Here is a 22222-nt window from a genome sequence, read left to right as displayed (position 1 = left end):
CCCCAACTGAAACTCAAAAATTTTATTTTCTCACAGAATCCATGTGGCTGATGTTGACTTGCTAGTAAAGTTTCCAAAATTCTAGAAGTATCTAGTAGCATCTTGGTTTGACATTTACATTATACAAGGCTTCATGAATGACCCCAAGACCCCATCCATCATTGATAAAATGTGTTTCAAGTTCCATACGACAGCCCTCCAAAAACTGTAGCAAACAAACCCATTTACAAGTTGGGCATCGTCTGTATCCCAGCACTGGCTGTTCCCCTACGCGCTCTCATCGACCTAACCTGTTTTCTCATGTCCAACTTCTGGGTGGCCCGTGAGAACTATTGCTCCTCTGAGACTAGAGCAGGGCGTAAGCAATGAGTGGAAGGTGAAAGTTCTGGGGAAAGGTCCCGGCAGCAGAGGGAGGGAATGAGGAGAGGGAAGAAGACTGAGTTGGAATCATTCAAGAAACATCAAGGGTTGCTAAGCCCATGCTACAGGGAGGAAAGCTTTTACGGGACTTAAAATGAAACTTTTAGGCAAGCAAGATGGATGTCATTAAGAAAGCACAGCATGTGGATGAGGCAAGCCTGGGGTACATTCTTTCCCTGAACAGAAATAGTGATTTTATGCTAAATATTTAACCTCTCAGAAGGTTCAGTTTTCTCATCTCTAAAATGGAGACAATGTTTACTTCTTGGAACATTGGTGAAGATCCAAATAACTTTGTAAATGTGACCAGCACAACCCCTGGCAACAAACAGCAGACAGTTGAATGTTGTTGTTTTTCTTGCTTTCCCTTTTGAGAGATGCAGTGTGATATAAGGGAAGAACAGAATAGAAGGAACAATTTCAAATTCCACTCTCAGAATGGGTACCAATGAGAACCTGGGCACACTCTCTGAGTTTCAGTCAGCTGTGTTTTTTGAGAAAGACATAATGTAAGTTAATGCCTGCAACCAGCTCATTCTTGAGACATATTATTAATTCAATATTTCAGCAAATGTGTGTTGTGTGCCTAATATGGGCAGGCACGATTCTAGGAAAAAATAAATCCAGGCAAGGAGAAAGAAAATGACCAGGCTGATATATGAGGTGGGGTGGTCAGGAAAGTTTCTCTTAAGAAATGAGATTTTAGCAGAGACTGAAGGAAGAGAGGCAGAAAAAGAACCATAAAAATATCTAGATAAAGAGATGTCCAGGTAGACAAAGGGGAGAGCAAGGCTAAAGGCCAGGCATTTGTGGTCCCAACTGATAAACAGTGAGGTTTTATAAGGCTGTTGGATGGCAGTAGAGGGAACAAGGAAAGGATGGGCATTAAAGGGGACTGGTGGCCCATTGATGTGCACTCTGCCAAAAAGACTTTCTACTTAGTTCTGAGTCCAGTGGAGCCCTGGGGAAGTTTTAGAAAAGCCATATGGAGAACAGATTACAGTGGTGGAAGCCAGCAAACACTGGGAGGCCACTGCAGTCTGCGGTGCAGGCCAGAGAGCATGGCCCTGGGGCCAGTTGGGCAGCAGCGGTCAGCCAAGATGCGCTCTGATTCAATGTGTACTCTGAAATCAGAACCAGTAAGACTTGTGGTTGGGTCCATTCTAGAAAGTGACAGAAAGAAGGTGGCTGAGAAAGACTCATGTAGTTGTTTTTACTCTACAGGTAATGCTATTTACTGAGATGGAGAACTCAGTGTGTGGTGATCAGGGTTCTCTTTTGGGTGTCCATGTAGTGATGAAGAGTGGCCACTGGAGTGTGGGAAGGAGCACAGGCCTGGAATAGACACTGTGGAACCCTTGGCAGGATGGTGGTCTGAAAGGCAGGGGACAGGACTAGCTGCAGTCAGTAGTCTGGAACAGAGAAAAGAGAAGAGGACTAAACCATTGCCAGAGAGATCTTGGGGGGACACATTTCATCAGTGGAAATTGAGAAGGCAGGTCCTTTGGCAGAACGGGCCCTCTCCACCTAAAAGGAGTCATATTTTTTGTTGTTGTTTATTGCTTTTTTTTTTAATTAAAGAACTTTGAAATGTTTCAAACACACTAAACACCAAAAATAAAGTAACTGACACACTGCCAAAATTTGTAATTTGTATACATTTGGGCACGTTCCTACATCCATTTCAAATACACCCTAACCCCTTCTTTCCTTTCCAGAGGATTTAGTGAACTAATTTAAAGAACAGTGCCTGGCATGAGGAAAGTTCTCTATAATGGTCAGGTACTATGGTGCTGTGGAGGTGAACATGGTAGTTATTGTTATTATTTTGCTAGTATGTATCTTCATGTTTTCTAGATTTTATTACATATATGTATATATTTAATTATCACCTGAGAATATGTTTTCATTGATTTTAGAGAGGGAAAGAAAGAAAAAGAGAGAGAAAAAAAACAACATTGATCAATTGCCTCCTGAATGCACCCCAACTGGGAATTGAACCCACGACCTGGGTATATGTCCTGACCATGAATCAAACCCATGACCATTTGGTACATGGGATGATGGACACCAGCCAGGGCTACATAAATATATCTTTATAATACTATATATTAATAGTATAATTTTCTATAGTTTTTCACAAACATAAGTAATTAATTTTTGTACTATATTCTTTTGTATCTGAATTTTTTCACTTAACATTGTGTTCTTGAGATGTTGTTTTCTGTAATGAGTCAGATACACTTCAGAAAATATGAGTAATAGGAGGAGGGAACAAACTCTTTAGCAAAGAGGGTTAAGTGAGTCCTGACATACATACCAGCTCCTCCTCAGAAATCTTTCTCCATTCATTCAGCCTTTTTATTCCTCCTAATCTGCAGCAATTGCTCAATGTTATAGAAATATGAAATTTCAGCTTCATGTACACCAGGCAAAGAAGGAAGCCTAAAGACTATCTGGTCCTATAGCCCCCAACTTCTTTCACTGCTTGATTCCTAACCAAGAGTCATTAAGTGGGCAAGAGGATCTTTACCCCAGTTGCTATCCTTGGGACAGCCTCATTTTATTCAAGAACTGAGAAATGTACCCAGTTGGTGTGGCTCAGTGGTTGAGCAACCCATGAACCAAGAGGTCACCAATTAGATTCCTGGTCAGGGCATATGCCTGAATTGCAGGTTCTATCCCCAGTAGGGAGTGTGTAGGAGGCAGCTATTGATGTTTCTCTCTCATCAATGTTTCTCTCTACCCTTCCTCTCTCTCTCTAAAATCAATAAAAACATTTTAAAAATTGGCAAACACTGTATAAGCAAAGTAAAACTGAATGTGACCCTATACTTGCTGGTTCTTGTTATTTTTCTACCCTCTCATATTCAATTATCTGTTTTCGTTTTATTCCAGAGTCCTAATAGAGCAGACAATGTTTAGATTTAAACTCTAATGGGATGAAGTAGGCAGAGGGCACATTCCACATAAGAATCCAGACATGAATTTTGAATTGGAAATTTGACCAATGCTATGGAGTTGACAGTGGAGGACAGGACTAATTTTCAAGACCCTGCTATTAGCATGTGACAGAATGGCAACCTCTGTGCTGGCGGCACCCAAGCAACGCCACCAGGGGACAAGCGGCCCTCCCCGTGACTGGATAGTTTCCATGTAGGGAAGTGTTTGTTGCTATTGCTCTTGTGAAGTTTATGTTCCTGTGGTTTTGCCCCCTTTGCCAGCCTTGCTTAGACCAAAGGAGAGCTGGGTGGTAAAAACTCCCCTAAGGGTAGCAAAAGCCTTGCAGATCAAGTCCCCTGGCCACTGCGAGGAGGGGAGGATCAGGCCCAACTGGACTCACCCCAGAGGAGAAATGAGCCTCGAGGTTAGTACCACAATCAAGCTTCTTCTGTGTAACCTTTCAATGGAATTAAGAGCTCTTTATATGTCAGTTGACTACAGAACAACCTGGTACCCCAAATCAGAATCAGCTTGACACTGGTGAGCAAGAAACAGCACTCTAAATGTGGGTAGCTTTGTTCCCTCTCTCTTCCCTGCACAACTTAAGACTCTCCCCTTCCTGAGGCCCTGATCTTAAAGGAGCAGGTGCTTGAGTCCAGTGGAATTTATCAACTGGGGATTGTCTCAGAGCAGGCAGCACCTCTCACCCCCACACCCTGTCACCTTTGACCTTCGGCCATTTGCACTTCAGGTTTACATTTGACCTTGTGCTCTTGAGTTCACTCGAGAATCTGTTTTTGTGTTTTTCTTTCCTATGCTTCCATTTCCCTGCCTAACCCTCTTTTTCCCTGTGGCCTAAGCTCACTGAGCGTCTTCCTTTGTTTGTATGTTGGGGGACTCCTTTCAGTTCATTTTTTTTTTTTTTAATTATGCCTCACACACAATGATTTGAAGTAAGCAGTGCCAAGAGAAAGATGAGATAGGAAAATCTAGCAGATTTGAGGTGAAGAAAAACAAACTTGCATCCCACTTTCCCAAACCTCAAACATAGTTCTTTCCTGGCCAAGCTCTCAGTTACTCACCACAGTGCTCTTATTTTGTGCCTTAAGGGACAAAGGCTCTTTCCTGCTCAGCATGTACTTAATATAGTACTTAAAGGAAACACCATTTTTTTTCTCTAGTGATGCACTTGCTGCTAGCAGTGGAAAGACAGGGCATCCAAGAGGCCACAATCTCTAGAATCCCAAGGCCAATTCTCCTGAAGACTGACTCCTGGTGGATGATTCAAAAATTACCCATCAGAATCAACAACATTCCCCACATGTTGTTTAAATGGTAATTCTTTGTCTTGAGCTGTGTACTTTCTGAAAACCATTTCTCTAGGCTGCAGCAAGCTAGTATTTGGTTATGAGGCCCAGCGGTCTTAGCTTCTTCACTCAATGCTTACAAAATGTTTATGGTGAATTCAAATACCTTCCACAGATCACTCTGATCCTCCACCTGATTTCTTCACCAGCTGCTCTCCGCCTGATTCATTGTGCAGATTTTCCTTGGTGTGGTGGATATTCCCTAGTCACCTACTCTAATAGTAGGCTTTACAGGTGTATAGCATGTTTGCATGTTTGTAATGTTTGTTCATACCCTTCCAGGGAAAATTTCATAAAACACAATCTTATGTGTAATTTTCCCGAATGCTAAATGCTTTCCTCTTAACTGTAAGATAGTGTATCAATTGAAAGATGCCAAGAATTACTTCATCTCATGGATATGTACCTGTTATAGATTATGTTCATTTTAAAATTAATTTCAAAGCCAGCTGTTATTTTTGCTAAAAGTAATCCTTGTTGATATACTTTAGCAACTACCATTTAAAACTTAGAGACAATTAGCTGTGTAATATGAGTGTTTTAAAAAGACAACATCTAGATTGTTTATTATCATTTTACATTTTGTGCTTAAGTCTTCTTGATTATATTGTCTGTGGCATGTAGTAAAAATAAGATTTAGAGAAATATATAGAGAGAGAGGTATAATGTTGGGGTTTTGAGTTATTTATTTTTCTTTATTTTTGCTACTATAGTCATTTAGTTATCTCTATAATAATGGTAAAATTGAAAGGCAAGTTCTTATGCTATGAGGATTTATTAAACATTCTAGTTGGGAATGCAAGGACCTATGTAATCTCTATCCAAAAAGATGGCTCCTCTAACTGGGAGAGTTGTCTGTTTTGAACATCAGACAGCTGGGCAGGATTGGTATCTGCCTAGCCTACGTTTAATGATCTGAGTCAACTCTGACAATCAGAGCTGGAAGGAAGTATCTCTTTCAAAGTGGACAATTCCAGCCTCCATTTTTCCTTACTCAAGTGCAGTGTTAGTACTTTTAAAAACTCATGTTTTTCTTTTTATTTTTTTCCTTTTTTCCATGAAATTGACACAGTAATTATATCTAATATGAAGGAAGGAAGAAAGGAAGGAGAAAGGGAAAGAGGAAAAGAGGGAGAGAGGGAGAGAGGAAGGGAGAGATGAAGATAACCTTGACCATGTACTTGTAATTAGCTTTCCTCAAAAAAATTGAAACCTTATAAATGTTCTTATTAAAGTCCTAGATATATAAATAATAAGTATATAGATTCAAAATTTTCTAAGTAATGCTGAAAATAAGATAGTGTTCCAATAAGGGCAAGATCTTGCTTGTATGTTTTGTAGGACTCTTATCACAGTCAATTTCATCTTGATGGATGTACTATCACATGTTCAAGACAATACCATATTTATTTATATTATTTATTTGTTTATTTATTTATTTATTTATTTATTTCACCCAATTATTTTCCTTCTGGACATACAGGAAGACTATATTTCCCAGTTCCTTCTGCAATGAGTTTTGTGTCATGAGTCTGAATTTTATATAGTGGAGTGCAAATGAGAATTTTGTATGCTACTTCCAGGCCTGGCCACAACCCTCCCTTCTCCTGCACAATCTTTCACATCACTCTGTTCCTTTTACATAAATCTTGGGACCACATATTGAAGATGGTGTCATTATAAGACAAGAAGAGCCTGTCCCCAAAAGTCTGCATTATATGATGTCCTCTCCCCACAGAACTATATCAGAGATGAACAAAAAAATAATTGAGAATTAGGGGTTTCTTATTTCAGTAGCTAGAATGACTAACACCAGCCTACCATCATCTATCACAGATATTCTCAGTGTTGCTTATTTCCTGCCTACCCATAATCATCATCCTATATAATGAGAGCATAGTATGCAAATTGTCCCACTGACCGGGAGTTGTCTGGGAGTTTGATCAGGGGGTGGGGCCAAACAAGGAAAGGAAGGGAGGCTCCAGCTGATGGCCAGCAGCCACTAGGGACCCAACAAGTACATAAATTTCATGCACTGGGCCTCTAGTTTTAAGATACAAATTAGGAAAATGACTTCATCTGCATAAGCACTTATTCCATCTTCCTATGTGATGTTTTCCCTTGCTCCTTTGTGCCTGCCTCCCCATAACACATACTCCTTTATCTTTACAAACTCTTTTTTCAGTTTTGAAATAGCAACCAGGCCTGTCACTCCATGTGCTTCAAGGACATAGCTTTAGGCATAGTCCTTTCTTTAGGGGACTTTTTTTTTTTTTTTTTTTAAGCAAGAAATATAATTTGCTCTCTCTAGTCACAGTGTGAAGTTAACAGTATAGCTAGCTACGTGTGATGAGACTGAACAAGTGAGAAACTATCTATCCCTGCTCATTGTCATTTTCTCCTTTTCTAACTTCCACTTTTCCAACATTGTTGCATTAATCTAGCAACTATCCAGCAATGTACTATGGTGTGAACATTCAAGAAAGGGACCCCCAGTGTTTGCTCCTTGCTTCTCCTCAGCTAGTTGGCAATTATTTAGTGACTAGAAGCCAGGTGCACCATGGCCGCTGCACTTGCTAGCCCTGTGCCCAGCTTCTGGCTGAGCAGTGCTCCCCCTGTGTAAGGGAACTGACCACCAGAGGCAGATCCTGCATTGTGTGACTGCCCTCTGGTGGTCAGTGCACATCATAAGGACAGGTCATTCTGCTGTTTGGTCAATTAGCATATAAGCATTTTATTATATAGAATAAGAAGATAAACCAGGGAGCAAATCAATTTTGACTCTGTAAGAGAAATTAGGGCAATTTCTAGAACAGCTGCCTGGTTTGTCTCTTAGTCCATACTTATTTGAATCCCAGATCTGACACTTAAAGGAAATGAAATTTTAAGTATAGATACCACTTTTTAATTCACCTTGAAGTAACTTCTTTTGCTTTTTTCTTCTCTCATTAGAAAAAGGAAGAGGAAGGGGATAAGGAGAAACAGAAAGAAAATGAAAACTTGGAAGAGGCCCATTTTCCTCTCAAAACAGAAAATAGAGGTCTCCACTGCTTATAAAATCTTCCATTTAATATTCATATTTATAATAAGCAGAATAGCAGTCAGGTAGAGGAAATGGAAAACTATGAGAATAGAAATTGCATTTGTTAAATACAAATGTAGAACTCCAGTTTCCACCTTCATTCTCAAGTGTTAGTTTTGGAAATCCCTATAGTAGGAAATCCACTTGAAATATTAATATGTTTGCCTTTAGTTCTATTTTTAAATGGAAAAAAAAATCTTACTGATTCTAGTATATGTAAGTATAAGATAGTCTTAACCTAAGTGAGGAGGTTAAAGGCAATTTATCAGTGACAGAGCTCAATACCAGAAGAGAAACTATAGTGTGTGTGTGTGTGTGTGTGTGTGTGTGTGTGTGTGTGTGTTTAACAAAGCTTCTACTTTTAAGACCTAATTGGCTTATCCACTGGGATTATTTCTAGTATTGATTTTTTAAAAAGATTGTTACAAGAAATTCAGACAGATGTACGGGGGAAAAATCACCAAGTGGATGATTAGTAGTAAACATTTATTGATACAAATAAGCAGATCCAAAATATCTGGGGACTTTCCTGCTGATATTGCTTTATAAGAGACATCACAACCATTGTCTGCTTCTATGTCTCTCTTTGTTTCCAGAGAAATAAACAGAACCCTTAGAATCATCAGGATATCCAAGAAGATCCATAACCTATCCTTTGGGAAGATTTGGTGGGATTCCTGTCTACTGATTCTTCACGTTCTCTGACCTTCCCACTCTTCTTTCTTTCCTATTCCCATTGGTATTTCTAGCTGCATACTCACATGGTATTTTCCATTTCTTTAACACTCTTACTTTTATTTTAGTTCTTAATCATATTTCTCAGAATTTCTCCACACCCCAAAATATCTGGCTGCCTCAGCTAGGGGAATACAATGACAAGTGTAAATACATAGGAAGTGAATGATGGTGCTCTACCGGGATCCCTCTCCCTTCTCTGGGGATGTCAGTCTATCCATCATCTTCTCCCCTGTATAAGCACTCTTTGTTTCTCTCAACTGTACCTTCTCTATGACTATAAAAATAGGCTGAAGTAACTTCTATCTTGTCTTAGAAACATATGTCCTATTAACTCTTGTACCTCCTACCTTCCTTCCCACAAAGACTCATTTATATTTTCTGTTCTCTACTGGCTCACTTCCCATTTACTCCTTTGGCCTACTGAAATTCAAATTCTGGCCTCTGTCTCTACTGTTAAAGTCACTCCCCCAGAATGAGAATATTTCCACATTACCAATATCTATGGTACTAAAGAAGAGGCTTTAAAATAGAAATAATCTAGCAGGGCCACTGTCTCTTGCTGAGGAAAACAGTTCTCAGCAGTTCTTTATGCAGAGGTAGTCATGTTCTGGGTAACATGTTACCTTGCCTCTCTGGACACAGCCGATTGGATCCCAAGGGTTTGGTGTATACAAGTAACCCAAAGACTATCAATTTATGGACTATGAGGCCTCTCTCTAATTAGAAACTGGGGATTCTTTCCTTGAAAGACTGATTAAAAATGGAAATATGGCAGTAGACCTCCACAGAGAAACAAAGAGTTAGAATGATAGGCCACCCAAAGCGGGTTCATGAATACCTCCTACATGGAGGGGCCAGAGATTGTTGTTTGTATTCCAAAGAACCTCCAGGAAGCAACAATATATCCTGATTGCAAAAGTTATGATGTATCCTGAACAAACTTACGGTTTCAGAACAGTATCCTATTCTCTACAAGTCCTGACTTTTCTATAATTCCTATTCTGCCAAAACTTGGTTACACGAATAAGGTTATTGCCTACTTTATCTTTTGAGTGTGCACTTACAATAAAGCCACTATTATTTAAGAAAACTTGAATTAACATACTCTTTACTCAAAAGAACCCAAAATTTATCTTGTTTCTGGGATATTGGACTCTGCTGATCACTATCACCTTCCAGAAGGTCACACTCTCTTGATTTATCTAATACAATTCTTCTTGGTATTCTCCTGTTTACAACATTATTTTTTATCTTCTTTATTCCCTCATATCAATCCTTATAAATTAATCAGGCATATTATCACCTACTATTCCTTTTACAAAATGTTTTTATTGATTTCAGAGAGAGGAGGGGAGAGGGAGAGAGAGAGATAGAAACATCAATGATGAGAAAGAATCATTGGCTGCCTCCTGCATGCCTCCTACTGGGGATCAAGCCTGCAACCCAGGCATGTGCCCTTACTTGGAATCATCCCTGGACCTCCTGATTCGGGGGATGATGCTCAACCACTGAGCACACCAGCTGGGCATGAACTATTTTTCTTAAATCTATATACTCTCTCTTTGAAGAAGTACATACATATTCATGGTTTCAACCTCCATTTAAATCCTAATGACAATTTTTTGCTGGATACCTTATCTTTTCTTAGATGTCCCACAAGATCCTCAAATTCCACGTAGTTAAAATCAAAGTCTTCATTATTTTGCACAGAACAGCTCTTTGTCTTGTGTTCCTTACATCAATGGGTGATAACATTATAATCCTAATAGATCCAGACAGTAATCTGAGTCTAACTACAGTTTCAGTGCTGTCAGTTACTCCATGCTTTAACTTCACTCCAATATGTCTTCTTCACTGCACTCCTTTATTGCTGCCTTACTCAGGTACTCATTCCCTGACTCCCCCTTGATTCAGTGGTCCTGCTCTGTGTTCCTGTAGGACCTTCTGGAACCTCTTTCATAGTACCAATCCACTATAACAAGAGTAATGACTTCTTCTTCTGTGTTCTCCAAGACTGTAAGCTCCTAGTGGGTAGTGATCCAGTCTTAGTCACACTTGTACTTCTACCACCTAGCACAATGCTGGAAAACTACAAGTATGTATTAATGTTTTTAGAAAATAATAAATAAATAAATAAATACATAAATAAATACATTAAATAAATAAATAAAACATCAGACTTGCCTGCACTATACACAAAACCAAAAATGCTCCAGACTCTTAATTACATAAAAAACTACTCAACTAGAATAAGAAATGTAATATTGAACAACAGAGGTGTTGGTTCATATTCCCCAAAGCTTGTCTCAAAAGACACTAGACACAAACATTTATCCTTCCACTCCCATCCCTTTCTCAGACTTCTTTACAAGACCTTCATGTAGCTCTATTTGGCTTCTTACATGTGTGCTTCTACCAAACCAGACATGTTTCTAAGGTTAATGAGCATAGCTAATACTGCACAGTTGTGAATGACTCGCTCATTAATATTTTGTTCCTGCTCTGACCAGTTTAGCTTAGTGGATAGAGTGTCAGTCTGCAGACTGAAGGGCTCCGGGTTCAATTCTGGTCAGGGGCATGTACCTTGGTTGCAGGCACATCCCCAGTAGGGGAGTGCAGGAGGCAGCTGATCAATGTTTCTCTCTCATCGATATTTCTAACTTTCTATTCCTCTCCCTTCCTCTCTGTAAAAAATCAATAAAATATATTTTTAAAATATTTTGTTCTATATTAGAGAGGACATTTACTTTTGCATACAGTAGGGTTGCTGGTAATGATACGTATTTAAGTAAGTTGTAGATTCCATTGATAGTAGGAAATCCAGTTACTTTTTTGTTGTTATAATTTGTGGGTGTGAGAGAGAGAAGGAGGAAAAGGAGAGAAGGAGAGAAGGAGGAGAAGGAGGAAGCGGAGGGAAAAGAAGAAGAAAATACATGTATACATACAAATGTACTTACATATATAGAATCAAACATAGTGCCATCTTGGCCATTTTTATTTGTTCACACTATTAGAGTACTGGCATATGTGGTAGAGAGTAATATATGTATAAAAATTCAATCCTAGAAGAAAAATTACAGATAGAAAAGTAATATGGGCTAAATTTTACTCAGCACTTATAATATCTAGGTACTATTAAGCACTTTATAAGCATTATTTTTATAATCCTTATAACAATCTTGCTGATAAACTAGAAAAGTGATCCTCAGTGTAGCTGCATCACCTTTGCCAAGAAACAGAACCAGGATTTAAAATCAGGTATATTAATCTTCAAAATCATGTTTTTCTCAGCAATAACATACTATCACATTTACTTTATCAAGTTCAACTTGTTAAGTTTCCAGAAAAGAAAACAGACCGAAAGGTATGACACAGTTTGTCCAAAGTCATATGCCTTCCTCTTCTGCCTGACTTTGAGATGGCCTATAGTTTGTTTCATATAAAATCTCCAAAAGACAAGAATTACATTCATGGAAAGAAAAGAAGTCTGTTTTAATGACACATGGAAGAGATATTTTTTATATAAAAGCAGGGAATTGGGCCACTTATAGCTTCAAAGATCAAAAGGCCCTTGGAAAAATGTTCTTCCTTACCACCAGCTCCTTATCCCAACCCATAACAGACTGGCTTCCTTATTAGGCATAAACAATGGAAGGGCAAAGAAATGTAACCAACTAGGCTTTGTTAAACTGACAGAGAGCAAGGCCTGGGCAATGTCCCCAGGGAGCATGGCTGGAAGTAGACCATTTTGAGCAGTGAGGTGAGAGATAGTGCCCAAGCATATGGATGCCTCTGTGCAGATCATCCAGACTTGGCTGAATATAGTTCTTACAAATCTAAGGCTTCTTAGTTTTCCAGATGGCCATTCCCACTTGTTCAGCTGCCCAGACTTCTGTTGCTGGATATCTGATTTCCTCTATCTGCATGTGAGGCCAGGGGCCAGTCTCAAGAGAGAAGTCCTTCAGAACAGCTTTCTCAGGCCTGAAATCCACTGCTAAGCTCCTGGGTTTTCCTCACTTACTCCTGTGCTTGCAAACAGGGTAAAGGTGAGTGGCCTTGGGACATGTCCAGAGTAGCCAGATGGTCCTTCTGTCATCATTCAAAAGACCCCCAGGTAAGCCTTATTATGATACTGAGCTTCTAACAGTTCAGCTCCCTGCTTCCTCAAGGTCCATAGTCCTTTCCTAAATCTCAGCTTATTGACTAAATTTTAGTTGTAATCTGTTCTTCGGACAGTTTGCTTTCTTCTAATGAGAAACTGAGTCATTTTCTTCAGACTCTACTTGCCTTGGCATCTTGCACGCCACATCTTCCCCCTCCTCGTTGACCTTGCCTCACTTAAATATTTCCTATCCTACATTAGGCATTAAAAAAAATGCAACTGTTCTTAAAAATGTAAAAATGTAAATGAATTGGCCTATATGGCATATCAATGATTTTCTCCAACTTATGATATTATAAAGAAACAAAGTTACTATAACTGCTGTCCAACTACCACTACTTCAACTATTGCCACTACTAATTAGCACCTTTTTGATAATGGGAATTATGCTAAGTGCTTTCTTTATCTGTATGAACTAACTTAATTACAACTTTAAGAAGTGAGTAGTGGATATACCTCTTATTTCCATTTCATAGATCAGAAAACTGATCTATAAAGAGTGGAAGCCAGATATTGCCACCTGCTAGGCCATGGTACTGCATAGAGAATAGGTTGTGAGTCTTCTGGGATATACATCAGTTCTGCCTCTTAGAGCAGCTGAGCCAGACTCTGGCCTCTGCTTCCAGAAGCCTCATTTGTTTACCCCAGAGTTCTCATCTCAGCACTTGTACAAATATTATCAATATAATGTTCTTTCCATGGCATTAAAAATGTTGTGAAGCACTAGTTTAAGCAACTTGGTTAAGTGGTGTAGCTACTCTGAATTAAATATGGGAAGTCAGAACCTCATCTCAAGATAAACATTCATAATGTTGCTTTCCTAAAAAAAACAAAAACAAAAACAAAAACAAAAAAAACCAAAAAACAAATAGGAGGGAGTAACAAAACCAAAATAAAATCCCCCAAGAATGGGTATAAATAAGAGAGCAAAATTAATCAGAACCACTATGGTTTCCCTGATTTTATAAAACTGAGAGAACAGAATAACAGATAGAAGCAAAAGAGGAAAATCAGGTTGATAAAAGAAGCTACAAAGGTGATAGTAGAGAAGATAAGGCTAAGCCTGTCTTGAATAGAATCTCAATGTACAAAGAATGCCTTACAGTGGTCAGCAAATCTCAGCTCACGAGCCACATGCAGCTCTTTGGCCCTTTGAGTGTGGCTCTTCTACAAAATGCCATGTGCGGGCATGCACACAGGTACAGTGCAATTGAAACCTTGTGGCCCATGCGCAGAAGCCGGTTTTTGACTCTCAAAAGAAAGTTCAATTGTTGTACTGTTGATATTTGGCTCTGCTGACTAATGAGCTTGCCAACCACTGCCTTAGGAGGAAAGATTCTCAACATTCATAGCAGCACAGACAGGATAAAATAGATTGAATGCAGGGGGGGGGGGGGGGGGTTGGACATCTTTAAGTCTTGACCATGAGTTTGATGAAACTCAGAAATTTGCTATCCAGGAGCACCTGGAACCCTTTGAGAACAAAACTTCATCAATATTGTAAGATTTCAACATACCCTTTCTTAAAGAGCTCGAATTTAGTCCAAAATATCTAGGTCTAGGTACTTGCTAGCTTGACATTTCTTTAAGGATTTAGTTTTCTGTTACAGAGGAAAGATCTTATTAAACTTAATGGTCTTCACTTGGATGCTTGATATTTGAGGGTTTGGCAGTGAGACTATTCAATTGCTTCTCAGGATGCTTTCCATGATGCAGGCACTACTTCAAGGAGCCTTTTCTTCTCTCTGCTCTACATTTCTGGTGTTTGTCTTGAGGTTCCTCAAGTGACATTTCACAGGCATGCAATGAGTTTAGACCACGTCAGTGTGACACCCTGTTTACCCTACTACAATAGCTTGATAATACACATGGAACCATTTAATATGTTCAAAAGCAAAACACCAGCATTTTTGTACTAAAAAAGTACCTCAAAGGATTATGTACTCTTTTCACAAGGACATAATACAACAAATGGCAACTGCCATTAACTCAAGTACACAGAAAAACTATTGATTGCTGACAAGGGAGGCATTAACAGTTTCCTACATTTGAGTGGTGCCAATCAAAGTGGTTGCTCTACAAATGGTTTACAAAAACTTGAACTTTGTAGGAAAGTTACAAGAGTAGTCAAGTCATCCTTGGTGTCTCTGTCATACTCTCTTGGACAGAACTGCTTGCACACATGGCTTGCTGCCTAAAGCAAGCCATCTTGTAAGGTGCTGTCAGCTTGAGGTTGTCAGCATGGGTCAAAGTGAAGAACCCCAAATAGTTTCCTTCTAACTAAACCCAAGGAACAAAATGTTCTTGTCTGTTTTGACGAATGAATTATTCAGAAGCAGTGAGTTCATCTCTTTTTTGACATTCAGAAATTGGTGAAGGCCCATGTAAATAGTAAACAAGGGTTTTTATTTGGCTTTGTGCCCCCAACCCATACAGTATATTACATGCAGCTAGCCAGTTTCTACCCTTGGACACAACTGGTGCCACTGTAGTCAATGAAAATTGCATGGGAATTTTAAAGGGGCAGAATTCAGCTGGGGGGCTAGGCATGAGAATCTAAGGGCAAAGTTTGAGTTCAGAATCTAGCTCAATGGCTTGGATTTATTTACCTTTAATGATAACACCTTTTTCCTTTGGAGTATATTAATTAGTTTGCTTCAAGCAGGTATGGGAAACTGATCCAGGAGCCAGAAAAACATAAAACTGTCTGACTGCCTGTAGTCAACTATAAAAAGACAGTCATTTTTACTTCTGACATATGCTTTCATTTATAGACATATCAAAGCTGACCACAAATAAAAGTGATACAGAATAAGTACAGCAAACAATGGAAAACAAATGAATCCTGGACTACAGATGAAAAAGACTAGTTTTGCATACCCCATATTTTGCTTTTTTCCCCCTACAACTATTTTCTTAACATTTTTTAGCATTATTAATGAAATGAAATTATTCCACATGGGTGCAGAATCAGTCCCATGGTGCCAACATTTGTCGTTTGCACTCAAGCTGGGAGAAACACAGCACTTCTAGGACAATAGCCCTAATCTTTTATTACGGCCATTTAGGACTTGGAGATGACCCATGAGCAACTGGATATCATTCAAAACATATAAATGACAAGGACAGGACGTTGTCCTTAAGTACCTTATCATGTTTTCTAAATGATGCTTTCATTTAAGATATTCAGTCCTTGGACCACCCACAATGTTATTGCCCTGAAAGAATGGTTTTGTCTGAAAAGGGCAATGGCCTAGAAAAGGAGGGTAGACAATCCGGCTATTCCTCTTCATTGATATAGAAATGTATGCAAGGAGTTGCAGTGTCCCCTTGGTTACTTCTCTTAAAGTTCACATTATATAAGAAGTAACTTGCTAAGTATCTATTATGTGCCAGATACTTTTCTAGGTACTAAAGAGAGAGCCATTAACTAAGAAATACCAAGATTCTGTCCTCATACAACCTGTATTCTATCTGGAGTGGTGAAAATAAAGGTATCAATACTTTATTGTTCAACCGAGCATTTACTTAAATTTTTAGTAAGTGCCTCCAGTAGTTTTATGCCCAATGCTATATTTATGCAGAAGGTATATAATGATGCACAAATTGGTAAGCTCTGGGAAGGCAGGATGATGTCTACACATTTTTCTTTCCTGCACATCATCAATTCCTTGATCATTATGATCAGCATCTTTGAAAAAATGAATAAAATTCTATTCTATTGACATCACATGTTCCATTTAGTCACCCCTACTATGATAGAGCATTTTGTGTGGAAAGTTAGTAAATTCCATGTTGTAAAGTTGATCCTTCTAAATGTTTAGGTAGAAAAATAATATGAACCCTTTCCCTCCTATTGAAAAAAAAATAATCAATGCACTATCCTTCCCATTATGAATTATAATAATGTGCTTTATATTCTTGAATAGAACTAGCACTTGGAAAAATCCCAAAAGCAACAGAAAAAAAAATGTGCCATTTTCAAATAGATTTTAATTTACTACATGAGTTATTTTTTAGAACCACTACTTGATTCCTTTAGGTAATACAAAGAGTCCAGCCCTAGTTTCAGGATCATGTTATTTGTGTGGCTATTTTAATAGCTGGCAAAGTTAATAATGCAGTGTTTAGTATGTCTAGTGGTTCAAAAATATTATTTTGGAAGATGGACTCATTTCATCTTGTGAATGTCATAAGAAGATACAAAGCGAGGGAAGCGAGGATCAAGGAAATACAAGGACTTTTTTAAGATCCAAATGAGCATGTGTCTTTCTGAGGCTTATGGCAGGTAAATAAAGACATGAGCTTTGGAGTCAGAAAAATTGGCTTGAATCTTGATACACACTAATTGTATGATTTTAGGCATAGTTGAACCTCTCTAAGATCAATCTTCCATCAGTAAAATAAGAACATTGCACTTGTAAAGCTGTGAGGATAAAATGAAACAGTATCTATGAAGAGCTGAATACAAGGTTTGGCATATTTGTGAGTATTCCATAAGTGGTTGCTGTCGTTTTATTATTACTTTCATTGTTATTACCTTATTTTTCTCTTACAAGGCCAGGAGATGAAAAAGACTGAAGTATAACAGAAAAGTTTTGTCTTCCAAAATTTTACAATTAAAAATAAAAATTGATATTCATATTATGTCATTTTATGATTACCTACCTAGAATAGTTAAATATTTTTTTTAAGAAACATGTAACCAATTCCCAATTTCCCATAATTGAGGAATATAAATTAGTATGCTTAGGTGAAAACCACAAATAATTTTTAAAATCTCATTTAAATTTCTTACTCCAGTGAATAGAACAAAAGAGTGAATATAATCCAGTCATTTTTATATCTTTTGGTGCAAAACTTGCTACACTCTGAAGAATAGGGAAGAAGAGAGACTTTTATGTTTAACATTTCCACTTTCAGCTCCCAATTTTCAATACATTACCTCTTCACTGTTGTGACTTCTGCCAGCTATCCATTAACAGTGCATTACTCCAGCGATGGAGGGAACGCTCTGTGGCTTTCTGGTTGGGTATTATGAATGAACCTGATGGAATGCACAGCTCCTGCAGATCCCCATTTTATGGGACTTCAGTTATTCTCCTTGTTCCCTATCAAGTCTCAGAGAGGAAGCTCTATTGTTCACTACTTGCAATCTCTAGGACACACTGGGGAAGGTTTTTACAAGCCTTTAAATATGACAATGGGGAAACTTGTAAGGATTTTATAGTCCAAAGAGAAAAACCTTGTCCATAATGAAGAAAAGAGGGCATCAGAATTGTCGGTAAATGTAGATCCAGCAATAGAAAGAAGCATTTGATGTTTTAAAATGCCATATTTGTGATGATCGAATTGAAAAGTCAGGAGACAATTTTAAAGTCAGTGGTGTGTGTGTGTGTGTGTGCACACGTGCGCTGACATTAATGAGGAAATTTCCATAGTCAATAGAGAAAAAAAAAATCATTCCTTCATTTTTCTACAACCTTGCCTCTTGCAGCTTATCTTCAAGTCATTTGTCTAGTCTAGTTTGAAATGACTAAGTGATGGGGCTTCTAAAATGTCCCCAGTGAGACTATTCCACAGTCTACAAAATTTCACTGTTTCCTCTTATTTAGCTTAATTTTATTCCACTTCCATTCACTGATTCTATTTAAAAGGTTGGGGGGGGTGGGGGAGTAAGTCTATTCTTTAAATTCATACCATAGGAAACAGTTTCTATTTTCTTTTCACTTTAATAATTGAGTTTCTCTCTAGCCATGCCTAATATTTGCTAGAAGGGATGCAAGACTATATGCAGATTCTTGCCTGTGAAGTCACATCCTCCCCAAGTGCAAGTGCGAGGGTATTTTAAGTTGTACCCATCCCGACCAACAAGGGTCTGAAGGATATCTGTTAAACCAAATAATTCATAACATTTTTAGGGTTGCTGTTTATCTACTCATCCCTATTTCCAAGGTAAATAAATGAGCTCAAAGCTCAGAACCAAGTTGAAATGTCCCACAAGCTTTCATTTCTAAGTTTACTTCCTTAGAGGAGTACATGGGCCACACCAGCCAGGGTGAGAATTAATCTAGACATTCATGATAATGACTCTTGAATATCAGAATTGCAAACAAATGTTGGCCTGGAGCACAATGTCATTTTCTAGGCCCAGGGTTATGACAGGAACCACCATAGCACTTGTGCTATGAAAGAATTTTCCTTTATACAAGCAGTTCCTTTATACAAAAAGAATGTTCCTTCATACAAAAAGATCGTGAATAAAATCTTGCTGAGTTTTAGGAAGAAAGCCCTTCCTAAATTTGTTACCTGGCTTCATCTGTGACAGGTTTGCTGTGGTAATGACTTTTTCACAACAGGTATTCAGCATTCTGCTTGTTTCACAAACTTCCTTCACCACATTTTCCAGGCTAGTGCCAAGGGTAAGGCTGCTTCATGCCAGGTTTTCTGAAAAATTAATAAATCTCCTGCCATAATCCTTACTGCTTCAACTGACAAATTTAATAAACAACAGGAAGTAAAACCCAGGTTTTCTAATGGGATTGCTTTATTTTATTTTATTTATTTACTTATTTTGTCTTTGACAAGTTTTACAGAGTAGCACTTCTGAGACATGGTCAAGTGCTATAAACCTAATCCTTAGCAATTTCCTCCTTAGCTCAAATAACCTAAATATTTTATGAATGGTAAAGAGTTTCACATGTCAGCCATCAACCAACCAACCCTTTTCAATCCCTCCCCTCTGTCCTTTCTTCTGGTTGTTTGGGTAATTTTCTTTAAAATAACATACTTAGGGCAATTTTTCAAACAAATTGCACAGGAAATTTTCAATACATTTTCTTCAGAAAATTCCAAAAACAGCATGCTATTTTGAGGCAAAGCTATCATAATTTTGCAATAACTTTGATGTTAGTCTTTTAAAGTCTTGGTTTCAGTGTTTGAATAAATAAGATCAGTTCTAGGAGATCTCCAGGGCCACATGGCACACGAAGCGGTGGGCCTGGCTCCAGACTCCTTTCAGGGAGAGGCGTTACACCTTCTCAGCAAAGCGGCCCTGGCCCTTCCTATCAAGCCCCATGCTTTTAACAATGTGATCCTGTCACTTAGCGACAATAAATGGAGCTGACCACCGGTGCCTTACCTAAATAGCAAATGCTAGGAAGCACATTGGCTTATAATGCAGATAGGATGAGGAAGTTAGGGATGGGGGGGAAAGGAAAAATTGGAGAGAGATGACTCAGAATTGAGATTTCTCTTGACCAACTGCACGTGGGGGCAGGGGCGGTGGGTTGAGAGAAAAGAAGCTTTTTAGGGATGATGGCAACGCCTCTAGCTACAGTAATCAATGGGGTGAATGTCAGAGAGAGAGAATGCAAGAGGAGGAACAGATTTCAAAGGACCGATAACCAGGGAGTGAGGTATGAGACATCTTAAGTTAAGAAAATAAAATAGCGGAGCTCTGTATTGTAAGAGAGTTGTCAAATAAAAAACATATATGGTTTATTAGGACCTGCCCACTATGCATTTTTTTGTTTGAGAAAATTAGGTGGATGTTACAATCTGGGTTATTTTATGACTATGAAATGCTGTGCATTTTAAGCTAAACGCCGATATCAAGGATCAATTTTACTGTTAAAAAAAAAGTTAATGTGCTATTTCGTAAACACTAACTAAAAATGCATGGAATTAAACGGAGTGCATTACCTACCCTCCTCTCTATTTTGTGAGGCCAATAAAAGTTATCACAAAGCTTAAATGATAACTTTATGCCCCATAGGTTGCAGATTGAAACTTGATTGTGACCATGTCCTGGTCCACTTAGCCACTTTGGTCATATCCCTGTCAACTATGGCTCTACTCTGCCTTGTTGTTCGGATATTCAGCTCCCAGGTTACCCCTGGCTTGTCCTCAAAGACCAGCCGTAGGCTCATCTATGGCCACTTTATTTACCATTTTTTTTCAGCCCTAACTTCATGCCCAAACTGCTGGGGTTACCAGTTGGCTAAAGACCTTAACTGGTTCAGATTCATTACCTAAAGTCAAACCCTTTCTCCAAGCTCATAGCCTGATGCAGGAGGCATTATAGCTTAACAGTTAAGGCAGGGGTCAGAAAACATCTCGGTTCAAATTCCTGATTTGCCATTTTATGATGTAAGATCTTGTACAAATTACCTTTTTAGATTGTTAGCTCTCTAAGCCTCATTTGTAAGTCAGAGATGATAACAGAAACTATCTTTTAGCTTTTGAGGTATAAACATAACAATACCATAATATGTGTCCAGTACCAAACAAGAAACAGAGAGTGAAAGTTCAATGTCTTCTCTTTCTCTTCTGTTTTTTTTTTCATTATTATGAATTCTCCATAATATGCTTCTTGTTAGTAAACATTCTAGCAAGTTTCCATCTTATAAAACACCATTTCAGAAATTCTGAGGTCACTCCTTAACCTTCAATTATAAGTTCTCTCCTTAAAATGGCTATAATGTACTCATTCCCTTTAAATATCTTAGTATATATCCACTTGTTTCCATAGATTAATTACTAAATGGTACACTAACACTTGAATTCCAAATCCCATACTCATCCTCACATCCTACGTCAATGCTATTAGACATCATTAACTGACTATTTAGTGGAATCAAGGCACTGTGGATTTTTACCCCTGAAAAATATTTGTTGTACACAGATATACAGAGAGAAGGAAATTCTATCAGGAGAAAACTTTAAGGTCTAAGATCCAAAGAGTTATTATAAACAATTGAGAGTGTTAAAAAAAAAGAGAGGGAAAGAAACATTTAGAAGGTCAAAAAAGTATCTCAACAGAACCATTTTCATTTATATTGTTTCAAGTACAATATCACATATTCAAAATGTTCCTATTAATTTTCATATGCTGCACTCACTCAGCATGTTTGACTATTTTACTTTATAATTTTTTGGCACAAAAATGTAAATAATATTGCACTTCATCTTCCCAAGTTCGCACAGTCCATTTTCTGGGTGATATGGGGAAGAATAAACTGTCAGAAACTGTGCACATTCTGCTGGTTAAAATCCAAAAGTAGTTTTTAAAAAAGTTATCTGTAACAACTTGTCCTTGGGAGCTTATTCACTGCCAACTAAAATCGCTTATTTTCAGGAGAATGCAAACCCTTGTAAAAATCAGACAAGATTACTGTACCTCTGCACTGATTTGGATTAAAACCCCGTGAAAACATCACTTTTCTGCTTCAGGTAAAGATGTGGAACTTCAGATCTTTATTTTTGCTCAAGAACTTCTGGAGCATTCCTATTTAGCTATTTTGGAGAGAGAAGCCAACTTTCCTTTCATTTAGTGAAAGAAGACAGGATCCAAAATGCATTTCAATTTGAGGATGGGCACTACTGACAATAGTTTCATAACCAGTATTTATGAAATGTCTCAATGTAATGATAAAGAGGAACAGAGAGCTAGAGGAACTGGGGTCTAGCCTTTGCTTTGCTAATTTCCTCTGTAGTCTTAGGAAAGAC

The 22222-nt window shown here is 38.2% G+C and overlaps 1 protein-coding gene across 2 annotated transcripts in view; it reads right to left on the bottom strand.

The window, feature by feature from the left end:
- SUGCT (succinyl-CoA:glutarate-CoA transferase) overlaps positions 1-22222 on the bottom strand; it is a 432199-nt gene that overhangs the window by 19694 nt on the left and 390283 nt on the right. The window contains exon 14 of one of the 2 annotated variants that reach the window (XM_045578608.1): positions 11530-11612. The exons of the other annotated variant lie outside the window; for it this stretch is intronic. Coding sequence (XP_045434564.1) covers positions 11545-11612 — 68 coding nt within the window. The 3' untranslated portion in view covers positions 11530-11544. Of the gene's footprint in view, positions 1-11529; positions 11613-22222 lie in introns of those variants that run through there. 2 annotated transcript variants of the gene reach the window in all.

The sequence above is a fragment of the Pipistrellus kuhlii genome, unplaced genomic scaffold (assembly GCF_014108245.1).
Source record: "Pipistrellus kuhlii isolate mPipKuh1 unplaced genomic scaffold, mPipKuh1.p scaffold_m20_p_10, whole genome shotgun sequence".
In the NCBI taxonomy this organism is placed as follows: domain Eukaryota; kingdom Metazoa; phylum Chordata; class Mammalia; order Chiroptera; family Vespertilionidae; genus Pipistrellus; species Pipistrellus kuhlii.
Note: the sequence above shows the minus strand (reverse complement) of the source record. Positions and strands in the feature narration are given on the sequence as shown.